This window comes from Phyllostomus discolor, chromosome 1, assembly GCF_004126475.2.
Source record: "Phyllostomus discolor isolate MPI-MPIP mPhyDis1 chromosome 1, mPhyDis1.pri.v3, whole genome shotgun sequence".
In the NCBI taxonomy this organism is placed as follows: domain Eukaryota; kingdom Metazoa; phylum Chordata; class Mammalia; order Chiroptera; family Phyllostomidae; genus Phyllostomus; species Phyllostomus discolor.
In genome coordinates this window covers 43,099,012-43,123,563 of record NC_040903.2, presented here as the reverse complement: position 1 = coordinate 43,123,563, position 24,552 = coordinate 43,099,012, and the positions used below count along the sequence as shown (strand labels likewise).

The 24,552-nt window shown below is 35.3% G+C and overlaps 1 protein-coding gene across 2 annotated transcripts in view; it reads left to right on the top strand.

Annotated features, from left to right (window-relative positions):
• LOC114492564 (sulfotransferase 1E1-like) overlaps nt 1-23,056 on the top strand; it is a 29,419-nt gene extending 6,363 nt beyond the window's left edge. The window contains exons 2-8 of one of the 2 annotated variants that reach the window (XM_036021546.1): nt 1,569-1,740; nt 4,475-4,600; nt 5,415-5,512; nt 10,059-10,185; nt 11,784-11,878; nt 19,910-20,090; nt 22,606-23,056. In XM_036021546.1, the coding sequence (XP_035877439.1) occupies nt 1,731-1,740; nt 4,475-4,600; nt 5,415-5,512; nt 10,059-10,185; nt 11,784-11,878; nt 19,910-20,090; nt 22,606-22,718 (750 nt within the window). In that variant the 5' untranslated portion in view covers nt 1,569-1,730 and the 3' untranslated portion in view covers nt 22,719-23,056. The remainder of the gene's footprint in view (nt 1-1,568; nt 1,741-4,474; nt 4,601-5,414; nt 5,513-10,058; nt 10,186-11,783; nt 11,879-19,909; nt 20,091-22,605) is intronic. The other variant, XM_028506932.2, reaches the window with a different exon arrangement.
• Nucleotides 23,057-24,552: the final 1,496 nt, after the last annotated feature.

The following is a 24,552-nucleotide window of genomic DNA, read 5'->3' as shown; positions in this document are numbered from 1 at the left end:
AAAGATGCCTTGGACATACTGAGAATAACTAGCAACAGGGCAAAAGCTAGCAGAGTAGCTTTCTCCTAGTCAGAAGTACTGGCAGAGGCCATTGTCCTTTGCTGAACCCTCTCCACACAGAGCTGGCACTTGGGCGTCATATCTGAGTTTTCATCAACCTGGCTCACACCGTTTGCCCCACCTTGGTGATTCACTGAGACCCCATTGTACCCAACCTTTGGGCCCATCCAACCATTTTCAGTAGCTTTTCTATACAAATAGCTTCTCTTGGTTCATGCTTTGGACTTTCATAAAATCTCTCAAACAAGCCTTTGCATATCCTATACTCTTGCTTAGTGGTCCCAGGTCTAGCACAAACAACAACCACCTTTACTTGGTAACTTGGCTTCTCCAGGGAAGCTTTGAGCCCAGCAGCCATCTGCAGATTGCTTTGTAGCCTATGCTACAACTAAATGGCCAGGTGGCCACAGGCAGAGCACAGGCAGTAGCTGACCTTGGTCTGTACCTGCTGGGAAGGCCCAGAGTCAGTACTCCTGGTGGACAAGATGCACAGCTTCAGATCAAGTTGAAGCACCACCTACCACTTCCATGAGCAACACCCTCAGGGGATGGACTCAGCAGGTACCTGAGCCCTGCTGAAGTGAGTTCTTCTCCATGGGGTTGACCCTTGCACAGCAGATCCTTTATGGTGGTTGTGGCTGGTCCTCACAGCCAAAAGAAAGTAAAGGGATGGAAAAAGATATTTCATGAAATGGAAACAAACAAACAAGCTGCAGTAGTAATACTTACATCAGACAAAATTAGATTTTAAAACAGAGGCTATAACAAAAGACAAAGAAATAACCATCAAATTCCATTTCTGGGTATTTATCTGAAGAAATCCAAAATACTCAATGGAAAAGATATATATATCCACATATTCATTGCAACATTATTTACAATAATCAAGATAGAGAAGCAACCTACGTGTCCATCAGTAGATTAATGGATAGAGAAAAAGTGGTGCATATATATACAATGGAATATGTCTCAGCCATAAAAAGGAATAAAATCTTGCCATTTGCAATAACATGGATCAATCTAGATGGTATTGTTCTGAATGAAATAAGTCAGAGAAAGACAAATGCTGTATGATTTCATTTACATGTGAAATTTAAAAAGCAACATAAATGAGCAAACAGAACAAAAACAGAGTCAGATATAGGGAATATTATGACAGCTGCCAGATGAGTGGGAGCTTGGGAAATGAGTGAAAAAGGTGAAGGGATTAAGAAGTACAAACTGATAGTTATAGAATAGTCATGGAGATATAAAATACAGCATAGGGAATATAGTCAATAATATTTTAATAACTATATATGGGATCAGATGGGCACTAGAGTTATTGGGGTGATTACTTTGTGAGTTGTGTAAATGTATAATCATGTGATTGTACACCTGAAACTAATATAATACTGCATGTCAACTGTGATCAAAAGATAAAAAAATATTTTAAAAACATGAGGCAAAGGAGACAACTCATAACTTCCCTTTTAAAGTGTAATAAGAGTATATTGTTTATATTACAGAATTGCCCCAGAAATTGAAAATACTTCAAGGTAAAATTCAAAAGGAGTTAGGAAGAATCATAAATATTCAACATAATTTGTCAAACATTATGAAATTTAGCCATGATCATGATTGGAAAGATAGAAGTTGAGGAAGAGTGAACAGGTAAAGCTGAATTCTCAATGATCACAAGTAAGAGAAAGGTTACATTAGTGAATAAAAGCTGTAGTCAGTATCAGCAAAGTTTACTAATAAACTGCAAAAACATAGTTCTTGGTGCCCAATGCCTAAGCTTATGGGCCTCGTAGAAAATAAAGTTGAAAAACATTGTTTGTAAAAAAACAACAACAGTGTGATTTGGGGAGGATATTCCTTAAACTAGAGATTTGAAAATACATAAAATGTAAAATAGTAGATCTGTAAAAATTATGCAAAGGAAAAAATACCCATGCAGGCTAAGGCAAACCTCCTGCTTCCCTGTAATAGTCATCAATTCGTTTTCTCTGGAAACAAGCCCAGCTGTCTCTTGAGCTCATCTGTACTCTCCTCCAAATGCCTTTTCCGGTAATTTATTCCATATGTTTATTATCCCTTTCATGACATTCTCTACCCAGCATGGCAGCAGAAAAAGGCAACCCTTCATGCCGACATCTGGCTGTTTCTCACAAAGCTGAGATCTTTCCAGTGCTTCTCTTACGTTTCCACGTTCGTACACCCTGGACTGATTAAAATGTTCTTCATCTCCTAAGAAAATTCACAACCAAGAGTTCAGTGAACTTCATTCTATATATAAATTACCCATGATCAAAGCTACCATCTTCATTAAAAGCTTAAAGAGTAACATGAAATGCATTGCATTTATATTTTTGTGATTTTGTGTTCCCCTTAGGAATTAAATTCCTTACAAGGAACACTTCCCATTCTACTGACCTGCAGTATAACTATCCTGTTTGTCCCATACAAATCAATTACATTTAAGTATTCTAATTCCATTTGTTTAAAATAAACTCAAACATATATGAAACTTTCAATTTTAAATGCATGTACAAGTGTATTTATTTATAAAATATGATATGTAAAACTATAAATGTGTAATCATTTGCACAGGTAGGTAAACATGTATTTAATTACTTTGTGATTTTTTTCTTCAACACTTGTATGATTTAGTAGTTTATTGTCTAATTTTCAGATTTTTAAAATTGATTTTTAATTTAATTCCATTATGGTCAAAGAATATATTATGTATGGTTTCAAGCCTCTTAAATTTACTGAACCTTGTTTAACAGTTCAGAATGGTCTAGCTGGTGAATGTACACTTGATAATGTTCTGCTGTTTAGTGGAATGTTCTAGAAATATCAAGTTAGTTGATAGTTTAAAAAAAGGGAAATGGGTATTTTTGGCCACATTAGAAAATTATGTACTGTAGATGGATAAGTATAGAGCCATAACTAAAATTTAAGATTACTGTGTTTACCTGATGTCATTATTGTCATTGTTGTATAGAAAAACTATAACCAATTTTCACAGATTTTATAAAAACACATCTTTTTCAGCTAACCAGCTTTTTCTATAAGTTATTCCTCAAAACTTCATATTTAAACAATATCTTTTTTCTGAGGTTAGCTCAATTGTTGTAGTCCCGAACTCATAATCATAGACCTTCAGAGGGGTACTAGAGGGGTACAATTCAGACTTCTCTATCTTGTTTTTCCATTTAGCATTTAATAGATGTAAACACTAAATACATCTCTGGCTCCTCTGACTCTCTGCTCTTCGAACTCTAACATTGCTGTTCCTCCACTTCCTCATCAGGATCTGTGTCAGTGTAATACCAGTCACCTGAAGAGCAAGCCTGAGAACTATTCCACATTCACTCCTTTCTTCTTCATCGCCTACATTCAGTCAAAATGTCTTGTCTATCATGTCTTGTAGATGTGTCTCACAGCCAGTCTCTTCCAGGTCTCTTGCCCCTCCTTGTTGACCCCTCATTCCATTGTTCTATTTAGTCTGCCACTGGAGGACTTCTTCCAAAACACACTGCTGATAATCTCACTTTCTTGCTAGATGTATGTCAATGCCCTTTCAAACTTTCAGAAAACAACTCTACGAGATGCACATGTTTTGTCTGCTGCCTGCTTGCCTCAATAGCCTCATTTCCTGGCAGCTCTTCAGATAGCCTCTTTGATTTAGGCTTTACAATCTATTTCCAATTCTTTTCCTCATGACTACATTATTCTAAATGACCTTTGGTTGTTTTTTAAAAAGACAGTTCTCCTACTTGGTAAAACCCTTCCCTACCTCACAAAACTGGTGAATTTATGCCAATAATTTGTTAAGGCTAAGCTCAATTATTATGTTCTCTTAAAGGCATGTCTTGTTGAAACATCATAGCAGCAGCATGTCATACTGAACTGAATGGTCCTGTTTTGCAGTCCTTTAAACCCCATGTTAAGATCATAACATCTTAAGGAAAAAAAGCATTGTAATTATTGTTTCTAACTTTTCAAAGGGCCTTTGATCACCACAGGGCAAGGGCCAGATTTGTTCTTTTCTATATCCTCTGAACTAAGTACTCAACTTGAGGCATAAAAAGCTATCAGTAAAGTTTGTGTTTGAAAGCATTCTTGAGTATATCATCTATTATTCAAGTCTCCTGACTTTTTAAATGCAAATATTCAGATCCAAACTGTTATCAGCTTGCACAATGTTACAATTTATCTTGGACAAACTGGGACTCCTGCCACAGGTATGTTTTACTATAATATTCACTCATATTTATCAAGGGTATTTTTGGGCCTGGGGCTATTTTGATGCCTCTCAAATATTACATTGGTAACATCCAACTTTATCCAGCTATAAATGCATCACTTTCATTACCAGCCCAGCATGGTCAGTGGGAGTCTCAGGTTTGTTTAATTTTCACAGGCACAACCTGGGTGAGTGAAATTGTAGACATGATATTTAAAGAGGGTGACGTGGAAAAGTGCAAAAGAGATGTCATTTTTAATCGAATACCTTTCCTGGAATGCAGAAATGACAAGATGATGAATGGTAATGTTTACATTGATTTTCATAGCTGTTATATATATATATATATATATATATATATATATTAAAGTGTGGATGTAGATGATATAAGGAAAGAGAAATGTAATCGGGAGTGGCAATTAGTATTATGTCTTCTACATAGTAAAGCATATACATTTAATTTAAAATCTTGACAAAGTTTATGGTATAGCATGTGCCTAGAAAAGAGTGAATAAGGATAGCTCTTATTTGTGTTCAGTTGAGCCTAGTGGTGAGAATTTATCTTTCTATGGGCTAAACATGGTAATATTTTGAACACTAGAAAAATATCCATAAATTTTTAAGGATTTATGCAAAAGGATATTTATTACTTTACTTTAATACTGTAAAAAATAGAAACACCATAAATGTTAGTCAAGAAGAGAATATTTAGAGATGATATAATGACACTAAAAATAATTAAAATTTAAGGATATCATATGTTTCTTAACATTGCCATATCAGTATAGCATATTGAGGAGAAGAATAATTAGAAAATATTAAAATTTTTAGGTATATATGTGGTATTTGATAGCTGTGAGTCTGGACATATAAATATATTTATATAGAAAGCTGTTTATCCAAATGTTAATAATATTTTTTCAAAGTGATGAAATTTTATTTGATTTTTAAAATAATTTCTCCTATCTAAAATTCTGTCATAGTTCATATGCATATATTAATAACACTATAATTAATAAAAGAATCTTAAAGTTATTTCTATTTTAAAAATATCTATAAAATCCATGTAAATATTATAATTTTTGAAGTTGTCTAACTTTTATTTTTTATAAATTAGGAGTAAAACAATTAAAAGAGATGGCATCTCCTAGAATTGTGAAGACTCATTTGTCAGTGAAGCTTCTTCCAGCCTCATTTTGGGAAAAGAACTGTAAGGTAACTGGAGCCAAGTATTCTTAAAACTTTAACCAAGTCAAAAACATTTTAGAATGTTGAAGTCATAACTGTGTTGTATACACACTTGTTTGTTAACATTTCATTGAATCTGTAAACATTTCATAATTGTAGATTATAGTCAGCATAGTCAGAGAGTCTAGATTTCAATTTCAACTTTTGAGGTGATCCTGAAAACAAACAAAAAAATCCAAGTAAATTCTCTAAGCCAGTTTCCTCATCTGTAAAAGAAGGATAATAATAGCATCTTCCTCATATAAGGATTAAATGAAATAATGTTTGTTAACTGCTTACCATAGTGCCTAGCATATAGTAAATAATCAATGGTAGCTACTTTTGTATTTGTTGTTATTACTAATTGTGTTGAATGTACTCTTACAAACTTTTGTGCTTGGTATTGTGAGGCAAGCACATGAACTAGACAAGGATAAACCAGACAAATATCATGATAATTTCTGTCTATCATGTGCTAGCAATACAATAATTAAGTCATGTATGGTCCTTATCTTGGACCATAGTTCATTGACTATGAACTATGTCCATAGTTCATGGACACATAGTTCATTGTGATAAAGGGGCAAATAAATAGAGAATGTATTGTCATAGGTCAAGTAAAAAAAGAATTCTAGCCTAGACATTGAAGACAGGGAAGACATCCAGGAGCAAGTAACATCTCAGCTGATATTTTCAGAATGCATTGCAGTTAGTCTGTACAAACGCAGAGGGAATGACGGGGGATTTAAAATGAGTTTGGCTGAAAAGTTGAGTGTACATATTGACTGGATGAGTGAAGGAAGATAAGCTAGGGCTTGATTACAACAAACATTAAAAGTCAAGTTAAGAAGTTTGGAGTCTATTTAATAACGATGAGGGGTTATAGATATCAAGTTGCTGACTAACATGATCAGGTTTTTTTAAAGAATCACATGAGTAACCCCAAAGTATGTGCATAACATTAATTCTTAGACCACTGAGGCTGTTCTTTAAGATATTTCTAGCTTTCTTAAAGACATATTATGACCCTTACTACACATATGAGATATTAAAATACTATATGCTGTCATTACTAACAAAATGAGGAATTTATCACAGTCACAAAACATTTCTACTTGGTACTCTGATGTTACATGATGTATTTGAACTTCTGGAGTTTCATGGTCCAAACTTCTATAGATCCCAATGTTGCTTGCTTGTTTGTTCATTTGCTTTTTTTTTTTAAGTAAGCAATCCTAGACACACCACATGCATTACACTAAAGTCATTCATTCTCTCTCAGTATATTTTCTAGGAGAGATGTCATTACCATTTTTTTCAAGATTTGACCAAGTCACTTTTTTTCTTTTGAAGAATGGATTGTAACCTTGATGTTACCACATTCACTTTTCAAATGGAAATAGATACTGTACTTTTACAATGGTTTCCTAAAACTTCACTAAACTGCTTATCATCTCAGGGATCATCAAAGAGTAAAAATAGTTTAATGGATTTATGTTCTGAATATTTCCAGGATGATTCACTGGGAGACAAGAAGATAGATGAATTGAGATGATTAGTAAAATTGTGTGTAGAGATGTAGACCAGAAATTATAAGTGATAAAAAAGAAAAAGAAGAAACAGGCCTAATAAATAATAGGGAATTAAGAGTAATAGATTTGAGGCCTCAGAGTGGTTGCAGGAAAGGTACATTGGAAATAACTAATAAGGAAAAGGAAGAAGCAGAACTTTCTGGAAGAAAACATGATACTGCAGGATAAGGCTCCAGAAGTGCAACTTTTAAAGTACTGACAAGAATCACAGCCTGATAATAAAATTGGCTGGCTAAGGCAAAATATAAGTAATGATCAATGAGTACAAGAACCTAGAGGATCAGGCGGACAGATACGAACATGACACAGAATGATAACCAGATTTGAAATGGAGAGTAATACTAAGAGGCAGGTATTAAAATCTTTCATGAAATCAAGAAGATGACCACAAGCTTCAAATGGCATCAGCTGGTGGCAGGTGCCATTGTTCCTTCTTGAACCCTTCCCAGATCCAACCTGCAGGGTACAGAATCTGAATCCTGTTAATCGTTCAAACACTGATCTAGCCCAAACCTGGTGATTTTCTGAGACTCTGCTCCACAAAATTCAGACTGAACCTCTTTTCAGAGGCTAATCCACACAGGTGGTCAGCCTGGACCCATGTTGCAGACTTTCCTAAAATATTCAAAGGTCCACAAGCCCCAAGCATATAGCAGGTTGCCTCTGAAGGCTTGTACCTTTTTGCTAAGGGGTACCAAGCCTGACACTAGTGGCAGCCAGTGTTAGATCACAGCATAACTCCTCCCAGATCCTTCCAAGCCCAGCACAGGCAGCTACCAACTACAGGTCACTTTGTAGCTCCGTACCTGGTGATGCTAGGCCAGACACAGGCAGCAGCTGATCTTAGACTGCACTTAAACCCCTCCTATAGAGCCTCCAAACCAATACTCCCAGCGGCCAGCTTCAGACCACACCAGAGCACCACCTGGTTAACCCCACAAATGACACACTCAAAAGCGTAGACTGGAAAAGCTTCAGAGCCCAGATAAAGCAAACTCTGTGCTCTGTGAGGTCAGCCCACACACAACAGCTTGTCAGCTATAACCCTCAGAGTCAGTCAGCCTGATGAGTTGCCAGGTAGAAGGGTTGAGGGACTAGGTGAAAAGAGAAAAGGGATTAAGAAGTACAAATTGGCGATTGTAAGAGTCATGGAGATGTTAAGTATAGCATAGGGAATATAGTCAATAATATTACAATAACTATGTATCTTGTCAGGTGGATACAAGATTTGTTGGAGAATCACTTTTGTAGGTTATATAAATGTTTAAACACTATACTGTATACCTGACAGTAATGTAATATTTTATCAGCTATAAATTTAAAATACTTAAAAGTAAAGTCAACCCAATTTAAAAAGAAACCAAATATGCAAAGTAAATGATATTAACATAAAAATGGCATCAGCTGGGAGAATTATGGATTGAGTGTCAAAGAGCAGGGATCTTTCAAGTGTAGTATTTTTAAGATGAATTATGATCCCAAGTGAATTATGATACACTAACTTTGACTCTAGAGAAAGCTGCAGTGAAAGCCATAGTTTCAGGAAAGAGCCAGAGTTTCCAAGAAGGTTGGAAAAGCATGTGTAGTAAAAAGTTTGAGGTACAGAACAGGATCTGCCAAAACAAAAGTTTAGGGGGAGAATGATTAACTTTGGGCTCCCCACCATAATCTGGGAAAACAAAAAACTTCATGGAAGACCTGGAGCTAAGCTTTAAATATGGATAGTATGAGATGCAGAAAATATTCAAGACAGGGGTAACAGCATGAAGAAAGTAAAGGGGTGAAAGTTCTGAAGCAAATCCATGGATAGAGTGGCAAAGATTCCATTCAACTAATAGGCAGAAAGAACTAGGGAAAGTTGTAAATAAAATTGGAAAATTTCAATAAAGCTAATAATAGCTTTGATAAGAAAAATAATTTATTTTTTGTAATAATTAAATGTTTTATGGTGGGATCTTAAAATTGAGATACATACTGCTTAGAATAAAATAGATTTTCTTGAAATTGAAAATATGGAGACTTGAGTAAAACCAGTTAGTGAGCCTAATTATATCCCTTAAATAGTGGACAAGTCAAGAGCAGTCTTTCTCCCTTGATGGCATTGCTCAGGTGACTGAGGGTGCAAGTAGACGGCCACAGGGACATGGAATTTACTTTTGCAGATCTTTTCCTGTAGCATTGAATATTAGACCTAGAGGAGACCATAGAGATCTGAACCAACTCACTTGTTTGGTGGATAACAATTTAGGTCCGAAATGATTGGTACTTTAGGTCCAAAATGATTGGTGCTTTAAGTCCAAAATGAAGGGATAATAGAATTTCTTAGTGCCAGAACTAGCTATTAAAACCAAGGCTCCTGATTATTAATTTGCTGGTGTTTCCTCTATATGTAAAATAGAAATTCAACAAGATGTTGGGGGGGTTATATTTTCATTGAGGTTAATGTGATGCTCATAAACATAGTTGTTTTTTAAAGATTGTGAGTGAGAAAACAGCAGGACTTTTTTTATATATATACAGAACAAATGGTACAGTAGAAAGGCCAGAGGACTTTATTACTGAGTGATTTACCAAATCATTTGCTCTTATCGATTTATTCTCAGCATTGCATTGTGACTCAGCTTCAGTCTAGTTTCTTCACTTATCTTGAGGATAATAATCTGTCTGGCCCAATGTATAACAATGGAATTGTGACACTCAAATGAAGTATTATATAAAAAATAACATAAAAGTGAAAAGTTAAAACAAATATTGAACAACACTGCAAAAGATGCTGTCATTCAGGCTATTGAAGGGCTTTGCTTTTTTATAATTTTATATACTTTCTAAAATGCATATGTATCATATTTATAGTTGAAAACACAAATGTTTTCTTTTAAAATCTTAATGAAACTATATTTGAAAATAACTAGGTGATTTCATATTTGATTTTGCCTTCTTAGATGATCTATCTTTGCCGGAATGCCAAGGATGTGGCCGTTTCTTATTATTATTTCTTTCAAATGGTAGCTGGCCATCCAGATCCTGGAACTTTTACAGAGTTTGTGGAGAAATTCATGGAGGGACAAGGTAGGACCAGCTTCCTTTCTTTGAATTCTTTCAATATAAATGATACAAGACAAATGACATCTCTGAACAATATTTTCTGTTGTCTTTCCTGGTCTATTATCTTCCCTGATCCTTAATTTAAAGCAAAAACAAAGACAAAAACAAAACAGAAGTTCTAGTTGCCCTTGAACTTTGGAGTAAGCATAAGGTTTTGAGATATGGATGGCAAAGTGTAGAATATAGACAGCTCAGTTCAATGCCTAAAAATAAATGTATATAGGGCTTGGAAGTAACGTTTTTTCTCTTTAAGATTGAGGCTCGGTGTCCAATCTTTTTCTCCTGCCTTTCTTTTTTATTAGAAAACTATTTTGCAGCATGTTATTGCAACTCCATTGAACAAGACAGAGAAGGAAATAGAAGAGAGAGATTGCCCATTTGTTTCTAAGGAAAATTACAGGTGCTACATGGGGGCAGACTTTACAAAGAAATGTGAAGTTTTGACTCATTCTACCCAGTGTACAGTCTGAATGATTCAGTCAGATTTCTCAGAACAGTACTACAGTTACTTGAGCAGAAATTCTGGAAAATTTCACCTTTTTATTTAACTCCAGACTAAAGCAACTGAGTATGTAGGTTTGAGGAAGAAAGGGTTTGGGAGATTCTAGTATTAACTGAAGGCAATTCTGATCCTGTAATAATAATTGTAAGGAAAATGATAACAATGCCACTTTTATTTCCATGGAAGCCAATATTGACTCAATAAAAGTAGACTATATGCATTTTATGCTTGTTGGTATATTTTAAGAAATTTTATGCTAATACATAATAAATAAAATATATGCCTCAAGATCATGAAAACCCATACTGTAAGGAAGATAAAGATAAAGTTGTACCTCCACAAAACAGATAAAGTCATTATAAACACCATCATATAATTTCTTCTGTAAAGAAAATATTATGAATAAAGTAAAAGAACAAGAAATATGCAATGATTTAATGCAAAACAGAATACTTTGACTCACACATTCTGATATCATTCTGTCAGCTTTTGTTGGGTGAACACTTGGATATGTGTAGAGAAGATAAAGGAAGAGAAAGGAAGAGACAGAATTTGGTCCTATCATATCATTTCTGAAGTCTTCTAATTCTCTTAGAGTGAGAATGACACTACAGGTCCTTAAAAGAACAGCTCTTATCATCTAAACTGCAAGTAGAATAAATAATTGTGTAGTTATTAGCTTCAGTTGCCAAACCAGTCTGTAAATGGCAAATTTAAGACCTGAGCTGAATTCTTATTATAAGAACATTGGTGGTTCCAGTAACTCACCTCCCTTCACCAATAACCTGATTTTACATACATACACAAATACTTTTTCTCTGTGCCATAAACCATGTCATAATGATGAAAACAGAATATGTTTCTGTATATGAATCATTCAATGTATTTTGCCTCCTTGCTGCAGAAAAATTTGCTTAAGATGTGTGGTTGATTTCTAGTTTTCATTCTGTGATCATTTATATTAATTTGTTGTTACTGTTGTTTGAACACTCATTCTAAAGCTATATATATATATATATCAAGGTGATACTATGCTCTTATGTTTTTTCTCTAATTTTAGTTCCTTATGGTCCTTGGTATGAACATGCAAAATCTTGGTGGGAAATGAGAAAGAATCCACATGTGCTATTTCTTTTCTATGAAGACATGAAGGAGGTAAGAAGCTGAAAAGATATGAGCAGCTTATATTTTTATAATATTTATAATGTCATAGTTTAGTAATTTGTAAAATGTTATTGTTGAGCAATACCCAAGATACAAAAACCTGCCTTTAAATGAATGGTTAAGCTATCTCCAAAAATTAGTTATCCAGAAACTTGAGCACAGATTTAAAGTTAGTGAGTAAAAATCTGTGAATGAATATGTTTAAACCAAAGTCTCAAAATATTACCAAAAAATTTTTGAAAGAATTTGAGTTTATAATACAAAACAGCAACAACATACATAGATATATACACACAAGAAATCACAACAGGCAAGGAGAGTCAACTGGTCTCCAAATCTATAGATGCTGGAATTATCAGATAAAAGTTTTAAAAAAACTATGCATAATTTTTATGCAATAAAAGAAGAAATGATAAATTTTACAAAAATGCAAGAAGTTACTAAAATTAACAAGTCAAATTGGAAAGAATGGCAAAATAGAATTTCTTTTCTTTCTTTTTTTTTTTGAGTTTTGTTTTGCTTCATTTTAAGAGTCATATACAGCCAGCAATATTACTTCAAATTTTAACCCTGAATTTACATAGGTGAAAGTTATTCTGGATGGCTAATGGTTACATAGTTGCCCTTTGAACAACACAAGTTGGAACTGTGTGGGTCCACTAATATGGGGATTTTTTAAAATTTTATTTCAATTGTTGTTGCAGTACAATTTTCTATCTTTTACTCCTATCCCAATCCACCCACCCAGCCCTTCCCTCCTCCCTCCCATTTCCACCTGCCCCTAGTTTTTATCCATGTGTCCTTTATATTTGTTCCTGTAAACCCTTCCCCTTTTCCCCTGAACTTCCCTCCCCTCTCCCCTCTGAACTCTGTCAGTCTGTTACTTTCTTTATTTTAAAAATATTTTTAATTTATTTTAGAAAGAGAATGAGGGGGAGAAGAGAGAAAAAGAGAGAGAAAAGGAGAAACATTGATTTGTTCTTCCACTTATGTATGTGTTTATTAGTTGATTCTTGTTTGTGCCGCTAATAAGATTGAACCCACAGCCTTGGTGTATTGGGATGACACTTCAACCAACTGAACTACCCAGCCAGGGCCAAAATAGAATTTCTAAAATAATCAATTAAAATTAGTCATTAAAAGATAGTTTAAATAATAAGTCAGACATGCCTAAATCATGGATTAATAATGTGGAAGATGGAACTGAGCTAATTCTATAAAATTCACCACATTGAAATAAATAGAATACTTAAAAAATAATGGATATCTAAGCTGTAAGCTAGCATGATAAGGTTTCAATTGTATCAATTCCAACTTTCAGAAGGAGAGAGTAAAGAAAATGCTCAGAATAGCAATATGCAAAAGTCTCATGGCCTCAAAATTTCCTTATAATCTAGTTTTTTTCTAGCTTCATTAGTAATCAGGATAATACCATATAAAACTACTATGAATTGTTATTTCATACCCACCATACTGACCACAATTTAAAAAGTTTGACAACAATAAGTGTTAGGATTTGGATGAGTGAGAAGTAACACACTCCTGATAGTAGTGTGAAAAGATACAAACACCGTGGAAACAATTTGTCACTATCTACAAAGGGCAAAATATGAACATAGATGAAGTCCCAGAAATTCCACTAGTAGATATATACTCTTGAAAAATTAAGGCTGGTGTATATTATATTCGAGGTACATTATATAAGAGGTCTGTTCAGCAAAAGTCCAGCCATCGTTAATATAATGAGAATGGTTTGCCCGACTTAAGGTAACCTGGCAGCCAACAAGAGTGGACTGGAATGCACATGTGTGAACAATGGTGACTTCACTGGATTAGTCAGTTGGGGCAGTAAACATACTCTGGCTGTCACATTCAAAATGACTGTGCAACCGAGCAAGACTATTTTATTTTATTTTATTATTTTATTTTATTTTATTTTTAACATTTTTAAAATTTTTGTTCAAGTACAGTTTTCTGTATTTTACTCCCATCCCAGCCCAACCCCCCAATGTTCCCCACCTCTCTACCATTTCCACCCCCCTAGTTTTTGTCCATGTGTCCTTTATACTTGTTCTGGTAAACCCTTCCTCCTTTCCTCTGAAATTCCCTGCTTTCTCTGCTCTGGTCATTGTCAGCTTGTACTCTACTTCAGTGTCTTTGGTTATATTTTGCTTGTTTCTTTGTTTTGTTGTTTAGGTTCCTGTTAAAGGTGAGATCATATGGTATTTGTCTTTCACTGCCTGGCTTATTTCGCTTAGCATAATGCTTTCCAGTTCCATCCAAGCTATTGCAAAGGGTAGGAGCTCCTTCTTTCTTTCTGCTGCATAGAATTTCATTGTGTAAATGTACCATAGTTTTTGGATCCATTCATTTACTGATGGGCATCTAGGTTGCTTCCAACCCTTGGCTATGATAAATTGTGCTGCTATGAACATTGGGGTGCATAGGTTCTTTTGGACTGGTGTTTCAGGGTTCTTAGGGTATAATTCCAGCAGTGGAATTTCTGGGTCAAAAGGCAGATCCATTTTTAGTTTTCTGAGAAAATTCCACACTGTCTTTTCCATAGTGGTTGTACAAGTCTGCAATCCCACCAACAGTGCACTAGGGTTCCCTTTTCTCTACAACCTCTCCAACATTTGTTGTTTGTTGCTTTGTTTATGATGGCCATTCTTACTGGTGTTAAGTGGTATCTCATTGTGGTTTTAATTTGCATCTCTCTGGTAGCTAGTGATATTGACCATTTTTCATATGTCTCTGGGTCCTCCATATGTCCTCCTTGGAGAAGTGTCTGTTCAAGTCCTTTGCACATTTTTTAATTGGGTTGTTTGTTTTCTTAGAGTGGAGTCATGTTAATTCTTCATATATTTTGGAGATTAAACCCTTGTCTGAAGTATCACTGGCAAATATGATTTCCCATACAGTCAGTTCTCTTTTTATTTTAATACTGTGTTCTTTAGCCATGCAGAAGCTTTTTATTTTGATGAGGTCCCATTTATTTATTCTTTCCTTTATGTCTCTTGCTCTAGGAGACATATCGGTAAAAATGTTGCTGCATGAAATATCTGAGGTTTTCCTGCCTACGTTCTCCTCTAGGTGTTTAATGGTGTCACAGCTTATATTTAAATCTTTTATCCACCTTGAATTTATTTTTGTGTATGGTGTAAGTTGGTGCTCGAGTTGTATTTATTTATTTATTTATTTTTTACACGTAGCTGTCCAGTTCTCCCAACACCATTTGTTGAAGAGGCTATTTTTACTCCATTTTATGTTGCTGCCCACTTTGTCAAATATCAATTGACCATAAAGACTTGGGGTTTACTTCTGGGCTCTCTATTCTGTTCCATTGGTCTATGTGCCTGTTTTTATGCCAGTACCAGGCTGTTTTGATTACAGTGGGCTTATAATACAATTTGACAGCAGGTGCTGTGATCCCTCCTGCTTTGCTCTTCTTTCTCAAAACTGCAGCAGCTATTCAGGGTTGTTTATGATTCCATATGAATTTTTGAAGTGTTTCTTCTATATTTGTGAAATATGCCATTGGTGCTTTAATAGGTATTGCATTGAATGTGTAAATTGCTTTGGGTAGTATGGACATTTTGGTGATGTTAATTCTTCCAATCCATGAACACGGTATATGTTTCCATTTGTTTGTGTCTTCCTTGATTTTTTTCTTCAGTGTTGTGTAGTTTTCTGCATACAGGTCTTTTACCTCCTTGGTTAGGTTTATTCCTAGGCATTTTATTTTTCTTTTTGCTATATTGAACGGGATTTTTTTCTTGATTTCTGCTTCTGCTGTTTCATTGTTGGTGTCCAGAAATGCCTTTGATTTCTGGATATTGATTTTGTATCTTGCTGTTTTGCCAGATTCATTTATTAAGTTGAGCCATTTTTTGGTGGAGTCTGTAGGATTTTCTACGTGCACTATCATGTCATCTGCAGTGACAGTTTTTTTTTCCTCCTTTCCGATTTGGATGCCTTTTATTTCCTTTTCTTGTCTGATAGCTGTGGCTAAAACTTCCAATACTATATTGAATAGAAGAGGTGAAAGTGGACAACCTTGTCTGGTTCCCGATCTTAGTGGAAAAGATTTTCGTTTTTGCCCACTGAGTATGATGTTGGCTGTAGGTTTCTCATATACAGCCTTTATTATGTTGAGGAATGCTCCCTCTATTCCCACTTTCCTTAGTGTTTTTATCATAAATGGGTGCTTTACCTTAGCAAATGCTTTTTCTACATCTATTGATATGATCAAGTGATTTTTGTCTTTTCTTTTGTTTATATGATGTATTACATTTACTGATTTGTGAATATTGAACCATCCTTGCATCCCTAGGGTGAATCCCACTTGGTCATGGTGTATGATTTTTTTAATGTATTGTTGGACGTGGTTTGCTGATATTTTATTGAGAATTTTAGAGTCTATGTTCATCAGCGATATTGGCCTGAAGTTTTCTTTCTTTCTTATGTCTTTACGCAGTTCCCTCATTTTGGATTTTTTGGAATAGTCTGTGAAGGATAGGGGTTAGCTCTTCCTTAAATGCTTTGTAGAATTCTCCTGTGAAACCATCTGGGCTTTTGTGTGTTGGGAGTTTTTTTTATTATTGTTTCAATTTCTTTTGCTGTTATTGGTCTGTTCAGGCTTTCTGCTTCTTATTCATTGAGTTTTGGAAGATTATATTTTTCTAGAAATTTGTCCATCTCACCTAGGTTTTCAAATTTCTTGGCACACAGTTCTGCATAGTCATTTCTTACAATCCTTTGTATTTCTGTGGTGTCAGTTATAACCTCTCCTCTTTCATTTCTGATTGTGTTTATTTGAACCCTCTCTTTTTTTTTCTTGATAAGCTTGCTTAAAGGCTTGTCAATTTTGTTTATCTTTTCAAAAAACCAGCTCCTGGATTCATTGATTCTTAGAATTATGTTTTTAGTCTCTATGTCATTTAATTCTGCTATCATCTTGGTTACTTCTTTCCTTCTACTTGCTCTGGGCTGTCTTTGTTGTTGTTCCTTGAGTTCTTGTAGGCATAGGGCGAGATCGTTTTTTTGAAACGTTTCTATCTTTTTTAGGTATGCCTGTATCACTATGAACTTCCCTCTCAGGGCTGCCTTCTCTGTGTCCCATAAGTTTTGGGTTCTTGTGAGTTCATTTTTGTTTGTTTCCAGAAACTTTTTGATTTCTTCCCTAATTTTATTCTTGACCCATTCATTGTTTGATAGCATGCTATTCAATCTCCATGATTTTGAGTGTTTTGGGTTTTTTTCCCCTTGGGGTTGGTTTCAATCCTTTGTAGTTGGAGAAAATGCTTGATATGACTTCAATTTTCTTGAATTTGTTGAGGCTTGTTTTGTGTCCTATCATGTGGTCTATCTTTGAAAATCTTCCATGTGCATTAGAAAAGAATGTGTATTTAGCTTCTTTGGGATGAAGGGCTCTATGTATATCAGTTAAGTCCATTTCATCTAGGGCATTGTTCAATGCCACAATATCTTTGTTGATATTTTGTTTGGAAGATCTGTCCATTTTTGACAGTGGGGTGTTAAAATCCCCTACTATAATTGTGTTGCTGTCCATATCTTTGTTGAAGTCCTCTAAGATTTTCTTTATGTATTTGGGTGTGCCTATGTTGGGTGCATATATATTTACAATGTTTAACTGTGATCTTCCACCCACTAGCCACTTTTTAGAAAGGATGGAAAGAAGATAAGACTTTTATTGGGGAGGGAAGGATTGTGAGTTGGATCTAGAAAGAAGTGAGGTTGCAGGAGGTCAGATTCTAGGTAAGGTGAGAGTAAAGGATAGTAAATAGGTGTAATGTGTGAGAGAATGTAGTTAAGCACTACAGTAATGGCATTCAGGAAACTATGAAGTGGGCTAAGACCTGGGACAGGTGTTGTGAGGTATTTGCAATTGTATGGAAGAGCTAGTATTTACAATAATATTAGAGCAAAAATCATATGACAGAATCTATGTGATCTGGATAACAAGAATAGGGAGTATAGGACCTCGAGTAGTGTGCTAAAGAGACACAAGTGAACTGAAGGACAGTAAATTAGCAATACACTATGAAAGAGAGAACAGGGGAGACCTGTCAAATGATATAATATAACCAGCCAAGCAAAGAAGACTATACAGAAAGAAGAGGAATACAAAACTACTATTAAAATAAAAGATGTAACGATAATGAAAAATAATAATACAAATATGCAATAACTTGCACGTTCTCTGTAATAGCAAAGTGAATTTTATCTCAATGTCTCAACTGTTAGAATGTCCCCTCTTTGGGTCCAACTCTGGTCGAGCAAGACCCCTTTAGAGCAACAAATCTGCATCAATTTTTTTTGTTAAGCTTGACATTCCTCCGTGGAAACACTTGAATGATTCAGAAGGCTGTAGCTATGGGCAACTGGTGATTGGCAACTTCATCATTACAACAGCTCTTGCATCACACATGTCTCATGCAAAATTTTTTGGTGAAACATCAAACCACCCAGGTGACCCAGTCCCCTTACAGCCCAGATTTGGCACCTGCCATTCCTGGCTTTGCCCCAAACTAAAATTACCTTTGAAAGGGAAGGGATTTAAGACATTGATGAGATTCAGGAAAATAGGATGAGGCAGGTGACAGTGACTGGGAGAACTGTGTGGGGTCCCAAGGTGCCTACTTGAAGGAAGCTGAGGTGTCATTGTCCCATGTACAATGTTTCTTGTATCTTGCATCTTCTTCAATAAATGTCTCCATTTTTCATACTACGTACTATTTTTCATGGCTGGATACCTTCTGGACAGGCCATATATATGTATATGTATATATACATATATCACATCTTCATATATACATACCAAACTTTCATACATATATATATCAAATATCACATCATCGTCATATGTGTGTGTGGGGGGGCACATGGTACATCCTCTTTACCCTTTCATTTATTAGTGAACTCTCAGGTTGCATCCATAGCTTGGCTATTGTAAATAGTGCTACAATGAACATATCTTTGTGAATTAGTGTTTTTATTTTCTTTAGGTAAATACTCAGAAGTGGAATTGATAGGTTGCATGCTAGTTATTTTATTTTTTGAGCAACATCTATATAGTTTTTCTTAGTGGCTCCGTTAATTTATATTCCCTCCAACAGTACAAGAGGGTTCTCTTTTTACCACATCTGTGCCAACCCTTATTATTTGTTGATTTTTTCATAATAACCATTCTGAGAGTTGTGGAGTGATAACTCATTGTGGATTTGATTTGTATTTCTAACACTTGATAATGTTTAGCATCTTTTTATGTCTCTTGGTCATCTATATGTCTTTTTTGGGGAAAGGTCTATTCATGTTTTCTGCTTATTTTTTAATCAGATCACTTTTTTGATGTTGAGTTGTATGAGTTTCTTATATATTATGGCTATTAACCTTTTATTGGATATATCATTACAAATATCTTCTCCCATTCAGGAGGTTGTCCCTTCCTTTTTATTTGATGTTTTCCTTCACTGTGTAGAAGCTTTTTAGTCAGATGTAGTCCCATTTGTTTATTGTTTGCTTTTGTTACCTTTGCCTGTCATTATATATACACATATATAATAGAAAAAACACACACACATATATGTATATCCAAAAATATATTGCTAAGACCAATGTAAAAGAGTTTACTGCCTATGTTTTCTCCTTGAAGTTTTATGGTTTTAGGTCTTACAGTTAAGTAATTCATCCATTTGAGCTTATTTTTGTATATGGTATAATAAAGTGGTAGTTTGTATACTGTATATAAGAAATTATATGGTGTGAAATAAATTTTGTGTTCATTTTATGGCTGATAAAAATTGTTTAGGGAAGTTTAAAATATAGCACTTCTATACGATATATTTTTCCTCATTAAAGGCCTAATTCCAATGTCAGTGTGTAGGGGTGAAGGGGGGACAAAGAAAGGTTTTTTTTCCTCTCTTTCTTCTTTTAATTCAAATAGTAATGTATTCAATTTTGGTATTTGAGTCTTCAAACTACCTTTTTTTTGCTTTCTAGGACATCAAAAGAGAGGTGATAAAACTTATACAATTTCTAGGAAGGAAGCCTTCAGGGGAGCTTCTTGACAAGATTGTACAACATACTTCATTCCAAGAGATGAGAAACAACCCATCTACCAATTACACAACACTACCAGATTGCATCATGAACCAAAAAATATCTCCCTTCATGAGAAAGGGTGAGTTAGTCATGTGATTTCTATCTGTTGCTTTAGGAAATCACAAGTTGAAATAGTTATAAGCAAATACCTAGTGAGGCCTATCCATGCCTGTAGGCTCAGCTTGTTTACTTCAGAGTTGTTTCACATCTGAAGAATCTCTTTATTGTGTTACCAGTTCTTCAGAGACATAAAATATTAGTAATACTACTACTAATAAATTGTTATTGCTGGTTATTTAGCATATGTAGCATATTTTGCTAAGAATGACTAGCAGCCACTGCAGCCTCAGCCCCAGCACTGGTACCACGCTTGGCTAGCTACCATCTACTAGGCCTGTGTGCCTTGGTGCTGCACCATGTACATTATATAAACAAATATAAATTCAAAATACTAATTATCTTTAAATTTTTATTAGAGAATCAGGAGAGAGCTTCTATTATTATTTCATTTTGAGATGAAGAAACAAGCTTAGAATAATTAGTCAGCTTTTCCTTGACCAAGTAGCAGACATTTTTCAAGACTACATGGCAAATGTCCGAACTCATCAAATACTATGTACATAAATATGTACAGGTCTTGCTTTGCAGTTTGGAGCTCAATCCACTGAGCCACCCCAGCTAGGGCTGTACAGGTCTTTATATATCAATTATACCTCAGTAAAGGTGTTTTAAAAAAGACTAAGCTTCAACCCCCTAGTACAAATATGGCTCTGCTTAGCAAAAATATCAAAATTTCAAAAATGAGTGATTTTTCACTCCTTTCAATGAAGTGAGAGGAGGCATGTAATCAGTTTATAAGCCCAAAGACATGGGATATACAGAATATGGGGATATCTGATAATACTGGTATGTGAAAAAAAGTTGTTGTTGTTTTTGTTGTTGTTATTTGTGGCAGAAGCAGACTAGAGAAAATCATGCTCTTTAAATTAAATTATCAGTGGGAAGGTCGGCACATTTTTTTAAATAATAGGAATAACAACAGGAATGCCACTGGGGGAAAACAGGGAGCCCCAGGGAAGAGTTAACATGCAGATTATATTTTATTGATCCATTTTCTCAGATTACTGTCTTCTTTCCCATAATGTCCGTATATTTTTCAGATAAAACTTTGGACTTTAATTATCATTCTTATAAAGATCTGCTTACTGCTATAACCTCAGACCCTACCCAGAACATGTATTGAATTAGCCAAAATGTCCTTTTAATTTTTTTCAATAAGAGACAGATTTTTCTCATTTTCAACAATACTTTTATTGAGTTGGATATTTTGAGTGTGTCATCTATATCCCACATGGTAGAACACTGATTGTTCTTGATTAATGTCTGGATTTGATCTCTATCAACTTTGACTGGTCTACCTGACTGTGGAGCATCATGCAATGAGAAATCTCCAGCATGAAACTTTGCAGACCACTTTTGACACATTCAATGAGTCACAAAGACCTTCTGCATGCACTGCACAAATCAGTTTTTATGTTTCAATTGCATTTTTACCTTTCTTGAAATAAGCATAATATGCCAAAAAATGTTGCATATTCTCTTCTATGTTCAATATTAAAATAACTACATAAAAATTCACCAATTTTGTTAAGGTTTTTTGTGCACTCTGATATAACAGCTGTCACAATACAAACAAAATTGTTTCAAATGAAGTTAAAAACAACTAAGCGCTACTAAAGCCATCTTACAGGAAAAAAAAACAAATGAAATTTTTGGCCAACCCAATATTTTCTATTATTTACTTTTGAGATTATTTCACTGGTAAAGTTTAGAGTTTGTTGAACTAAGGTGGAAAGTGAACTAATGACTGATTTAAAATGCAGGGTGACCTCCTTCTACCAGGAGAGGGATGGATGTGACAGAAAGCAAAAGAAAAAGGCCTGCTAAGCTATTGTCATAATCTGGTTGAGAACTGCTGAGGAATTTCTCTGTCAGTAGCAGCAGAATGAGAGAAAAGGCAATGAGTATGAAAAAAGTCTGGGTATGAATAAAAAGCTAGATGTAGGATTGAAGGGACAACTTCCAAATTTATGTGTTGGATTCCTGGTATTGCCATTAACCTGATTGTGGAACGGAGAACACAATTTGGTAGGGACAAAATGGATTAATGTTTGAACTAGTTGAATTTAGGGTACTTGTATGGAACTCAGGTGGCAATATTATATAGACAGATGGATATGGAAATATAAATCTGTATGTGAGTGTTATCAGCATGAAGAATGACATGGTAAAATATGGATCTCATCTTAGGAGGAAGCCCCAACATTTGAGAGGGAATTGGAGAAAAAGTTCAATGAAGTAGCATTAGAGGGAAGAGTCAGAGAAAGAAATTTGCAATGTATTATTGTTTTAACAATCACAACAAATCCTTCTTTGCAAGCTCAAATATGTATATTATTTGTGGTATATATTTTATTATTGTAATTGAGGTTTATAAAATTTGTGTAGGTATTAATGAAAGTAATGAATATTAGAAAACTTTATGATTCTGGCTTAAAGACTCTATATTTACTATTTTTGTCCTTTTGTTACAGGAATTACAGGAGACTGGAAGAATCACTTCACAGTGGCCCTGAATGAGAAATTTGATATGCACTATGAACAGCAAATGAAGGGGTCTACACTGAAACTACGAACTGAGATCTAAGAAAGGTTTTCCTAACATACAGGGCCCAGCACAAATAAGGCCCCTGTTTTATTACAAAATCATAAACACATAATTCTGTAACATAACAATATCACACTTGAACACACCATATGACAGTTTAGGTGTAATGCTCAAGTTAAAACTGCAAATCATTACACCCATATTATTACCTTACCAACCATACTCAAGCAGGGGTTACTTCTGCTGCACCCTGTATTAGAGATTAAATGTTTTCTTCTCATTATTCCTCAACTTTTCTTGTTTTAGATTCGTAGAGAAGAAGTCATGTAAAAGGTTATGGTCAGGTTCCCATGATTATTGAGATCTCTATATAAAAAGATGACGGATTTGACTTCTGGCCAAAATGGAGGCATAGATAGACACACTGTGCTTCCTTGCACAACCAAAATAAGGACAACAATTTAGAAACAAAATAACAACCAGAACTAACAGAAAATTGAACTGTATGGAAGTCTGACAACCAAGGAGTTAAAATAGACACATTCATCCAGACCAGTAGGAAGGGCGGAGTCAGGCAGCCAGGCAGAGAAGGGTCACAGCAAAAAAAGCACTGGCACCAGGCAAGCAAGGCACCCCAGGTGCACAAGACTGCAGCAGGTGGACCCTGGGTGCGCAGGTGGTGGCTGGCAGACCCCGGGCATGGAATGGCAACAGGCAGGCCCAGCAAGGCAGTGATTGTGAAGGGAGGCACTGTGCTCAAGGTGGCTGGCTGACCAAGTGGGCCCACATTTGTGTGCAGATAAGCCAGATGAAATTGGGGAGTGAGACAGACCTCGCAACACAGGGTCCCAGAGCCAGGAAATAGAGCCTTGGGTCATACATATAAGTTCTTTGGCTTCTGTATTTCCTATACTATTCTTAACCTCCCCCTGTCTATTTTCTACCTACCATTTATGCTAATTATTCTCTGTACCTTTTCCCTTTCTCTCCCTCTTCCACTCCCCTGCTGGTAACCCTCCATGTGATCTACATTTCTGTGATACTGTTCCTGTTCTAGGTGTTTGCTTTGTTTGTTTTTATTTTTAAGTTCAGTTGTTAATAGCTGTGAGTTTGTTGTCATTTTACTGTTCATATTTTTAATCTTTTTCTTAGATAAGTCACTTTAACATTTCATATAATAAGGGCTTGGTAACGATGAACTCATTTAACTTGACCTTATCTAAGAAGCACTTTATCTGTCCTTCCATTCTGAATGATAACTTTGCTGGATAAAGTAATCTTGAATGTAGGTCCTTGCCGTTCATGACTTGGAATACTTCTTTCCAGCCCCTTCTTGCCTGTAAGATCTCTTTTGAGAAATTAGCTGACAGTCTTATGGGAACTCCTTTGTAGGTAACTGTCTCTTTTTTGCTTGCTGCTTTGAAGATTTTCTCCTTATCTTTCATCTTGGGTAGTAGAATTATGATGTGTCTTGGTGTGTTCTTCCTTGGGTCCAACATCTTTGGGACTCTCTGAGCTCCCTGGACTTCCTGGAAGTCTATTTCCTTTGCCAGATTGGGGAAGTTCTCCTTCATTAATTTTTCAAATAAGTTTTCCATTTCTTGCTGTTCTTCTTCTCCTCTTGGCACCCCTATGATTCAGATGTTGGAATGTTTAAAGATGTCCTGGAGGTTCTAAGCCTGTCCTCATTTTTTCTGAATTCCTATTTCTTCATTCTGTTCTGGTTGAGTGTTTATTTTTTCCTTCTGGTCTAAACTGTTGATCTGAGTCCTGATTTCCTTCCCATCACTGTGGGTTCCCTGTACATTTTCCTATATTTCACTTTTCATAGTCTTCATTTTTGCCCTCCTATTTGTGACTATACTCAACCAAA